The sequence below is a fragment of the Apteryx rowi genome, unplaced genomic scaffold (genome assembly GCF_003343035.1).
Source record: "Apteryx rowi isolate R43461 unplaced genomic scaffold, aptRow1 scaffold_109, whole genome shotgun sequence".
Taxonomy (NCBI): Eukaryota; Metazoa; Chordata; class Aves; order Apterygiformes; family Apterygidae; genus Apteryx; species Apteryx rowi.
This window is the reverse complement of record NW_020447297.1, coordinates 828320-831682: the sequence shown is the minus strand read 5'-3', so window position 1 is coordinate 831682 and position 3363 is coordinate 828320. Positions and strand designations below refer to the sequence as shown.

The following is a 3363-nucleotide window of genomic DNA, read 5'->3' as shown; positions in this document are numbered from 1 at the left end:
GTCTGTATTGACCTGATGTTTCTGTTTCCTAAAAGAATGAGGTTTACATTTCATATGTCACATACATATTCACCTCTGTGTGTATATATATCCGTGTCTGTATATGTCTCTCTGTCTCCATTTTAGCTCTTTGACCAATTTCAACCATAAAGCCAGCGTTCCTGCAAGTTTTATAGAAAGAGATGGTGGTTGGGAGAAGAGTCCACAGGAGCACCCTGACTGAAAGAAAAGCTGCAGCATGAGCTMAGCCCTTAAGTAACAGAAGAAGATCTGACAGAGAGTGATCTTATAAGCCACTCCATCAATGAAAAGCTTTGGTTGGAGTTCACAATCAGCTATAAGGGAAAAAGCCTTGGAAATGAGGCTAAGGGAATAATTTGTTTAATCCTTAGATAGTCACAGTTTGGGGTTGTTTTGTTCCGTTTCAGTGCAGCTTTTACCATTATGAGGTTCTGGTTCTAGACAGTGCAATGAACACAGATGAATCATAACAGAAAGTGGTGGAGCAGTGTGCTGAAAAACCTTTCTGATTTCAGGGCAGCTGACCTAAGTCTATGTATATGCAGCTTCAGGCTTCCTTTGCTGATTCTCGTGCATTCACATAATCCTGTTGCATGTGAGTTTCCAGTCCTGGAGGTAGATATTTAAATGCAATAAAAAACTGTGCTGGATTTATTTCTTATTTTACATTTTCATGAAAACATTCATATTAATTGGAAGCATACAACTTTGCGTTATGGTTTTGTTTTCTTTTAATAAAAAAAGAAACCAAATATTGGTGTGCAACTGACAGGGGAGGAAGAACTAGGCAAGCTTAAATATTTAAATGCATTCAAACCATTGAATAGCCAAAGGAAAAGAGAAAATAATGCTGCCTTTTGAAAGCTTTTGCTAGTGTGTTAGGAGGACTATTCCCGGTTCACTAGTGTATGAAAGTGCACATCTCCCTGCTGTGAGATTCACACTGTATTAAGTGGGATTATTAAATGGGATTTAGAGACTTAAGCCTCTTTGTAGGTATCATAGGGAGGGTGAGAAGTTGCTGGTTTATACCTTTCTGAGAAAAATTCAAAAAGCAAAATAATTCAACATCCCTCAAAGAAATATATACAGGCACTTCTGACTCCAAGTAAGGCTTGCTAAGCTTATGTAAACACTGAGGATTTGTTGTGTAAAAGGGACTCTTTCCTCTGTGCCACCATGATCCTTATGTCCATCAATTTTGATTAACAAACAAAGATGACTGGTGGGCAGAGAATGTCCCGGGGAGGAAAAGGCACCACCTCCCTGAAAGAAAAGCGCTGGCAACAGGTGACTTGGGCAGGCTTTCCCCATCAGAGGTGGCAGTGCATGACACTGCTCCCCGATGAAATCCAGCACTCGGCTGTGAAGGAACAGGTTGTGTGTGTGCCTGCTCCAGAATTATGGCTGAGGCTCACGTACTGCCTGTGGACACAGCTCAGCTTTTGGGGACAGTCCCAGCTGCAGCTGTGGGCAGATACTGATTGTGATTCACATTCCACCTGGCTGTCCTCTTGGCAGATGAGATCAAGTGGAGAAGGAAAATCCCGCTAGGCTCAATGCTAGTACTGGGCAGCCCAGGGTCTGGCCTGATGCTGGCAGCCTAACAATACCACAAGTGCATCCATTGCATGGAGAGGCCTACCTGGATGCGGAAGGCTTATTAGTTATCAGTTGTCAGGTACAGGAGCTTATGGGCCACAGTAGGGTCTGGCGTTCAAATCCGTAAAACTCCTGTTCATTTACCGCCAATAGCCACCCTGAGCAGAGGGGTGAGGAGTCAGAGCAGAGGGCCAGGAGCCCTTAGGGCAAGTGTGTCTGTGTGCATACGGCATGAGGATATGGTGTGACCTTGTTTTGCCTTTGCTGGCATAGGGATCCAGTCTGACAAGTATTCATGGATGAGAAGAGCAGGACAGAGAACTCTTTATGGAGACCAAGTGCACAGGGAACAGCAATGCAGGCTGTTTTTGGCTTGCCTGGCTGTGAGGTGCCGTTGGGCAGTCTCACAGGGCAAGCAAGGGCTGCTGTACGCTTAAGTCTGTGAGTGAAGGGTCTCCCCATTGCAGCTTATGAATAGCAAAGGGTATCCCTATGCACCCGGGGACTTGAGGGAAGGTGTTCTCATGAACTTGGTGAGCGATGAGCTGGAACCCCCTTGCCCTTGGGGTACCAAAGAGGACTTGCTCCTGGTTATCATGGAGAGGGAGGTCCCCATTGCACCTAGGACCATTTCATCTAGTCACTGGGGGTTCCCATTATTCCAGGAGACTTGTTGGGTTGTTTTTATAACAGATAGTGCCAGGGAGAATTCCCCCTTGCAGGTAGAGGCTTGTGAGGGGTCTCCAATGCAACACCTGCCTGGGCAGTGAGGGACCCTGTTGATCCTAAAAGTTTGTGGGCAATGGAGTCCCCATTGCACCTAATGCTGTGTGTGTGTGTGGGGGGGGGCTTCTCATTACTCCTGGAGGCTTTTAGGGGCACCTCCATTGCACCTAGTTCTGGGGAGGGGTCCCCATTGTACCTAGAGCCTGGGAAGGGGGAATCGCATTGCTCTTGGAGAGTTTGGGGGAGTGGAATCCCCAGTACTTGGGGGGGGGGGAGTTCCCCATTATTTTTGGAGGTTTGCATTGAAGGCGTCCCCGTTGCACCTAGTGCTTGGGGAAGGGAACCGCCACTGCACTTAGCGCTTGGCAGGGGGTGACCTCGTTGCTCCTGGAGGCTTTGGGGGTCGCGCTCCCCCGGGGCGCCTCCAGCCGCCTCCATCCCCGAGGCGTCCCGGGCGGAGGGCGGGTTTGGCTCCCCCGCCCGGCTCCCTCCCTCCCTCCCTCCCGGGGGTTTGCCCTGGGACGCGCCGGCGGCGCCGGGGCTGGCTCCTCCGCGAGCGGGCGGGCAGGGGTCAAGGGCAGCGGCGGGGGGAGATGCCAGAGCCGGGGCAGCGCGGAGGCTCCGGCTGAGCGAGCAGCGCCAGCCCCGCAGAGACCCCGCGGCCCCGCCGGTCTCATGGCGGGGCGGGCGCCGCAGCGCAGCCTCCCGGCGGCGGCGGCCGCCGCGCTCCTGCTCCTGCCCGTAAGTGCCGAAGCCCGCCGGGGCCGTGGAGGGGGCGGCGCGGGGGGGCAGGGAAGGAGGGACGGGGACGCCCCACAGTCGTGAACCCCCTCGGTCTCTGAGGGACCCCGTCCCGGTGGCCGTTACCCGCTCCCTCATAGACCCCGCCCGTCACTGAGAGACCCCGTCCCGGTGGCCGTTACCCGCTCCCTCACAGATCCCGCCCTCCCCCGGGCGCTGAGAGACCCCGTCCCGGTGGCCGTTACCTGCTCCCTCACAGATCCCGCCCTTCCC

General features: G+C 52.7%; 1 protein-coding gene across 1 annotated transcript in view; it reads left to right on the top strand.

The window, feature by feature from the left end:
- Window positions 1-3024: 3024 nt before the first annotated feature.
- Window positions 3025-3363, top strand: part of CRHR2 (corticotropin releasing hormone receptor 2) — a 161355-nt gene continuing 161016 nt past the window's right edge. Inside the window, exon 1 of the mRNA XM_026072312.1 lies at window positions 3025-3090. Coding sequence (XP_025928097.1) covers window positions 3025-3090 — 66 coding nt within the window. The remainder of the gene's footprint in view (window positions 3091-3363) is intronic.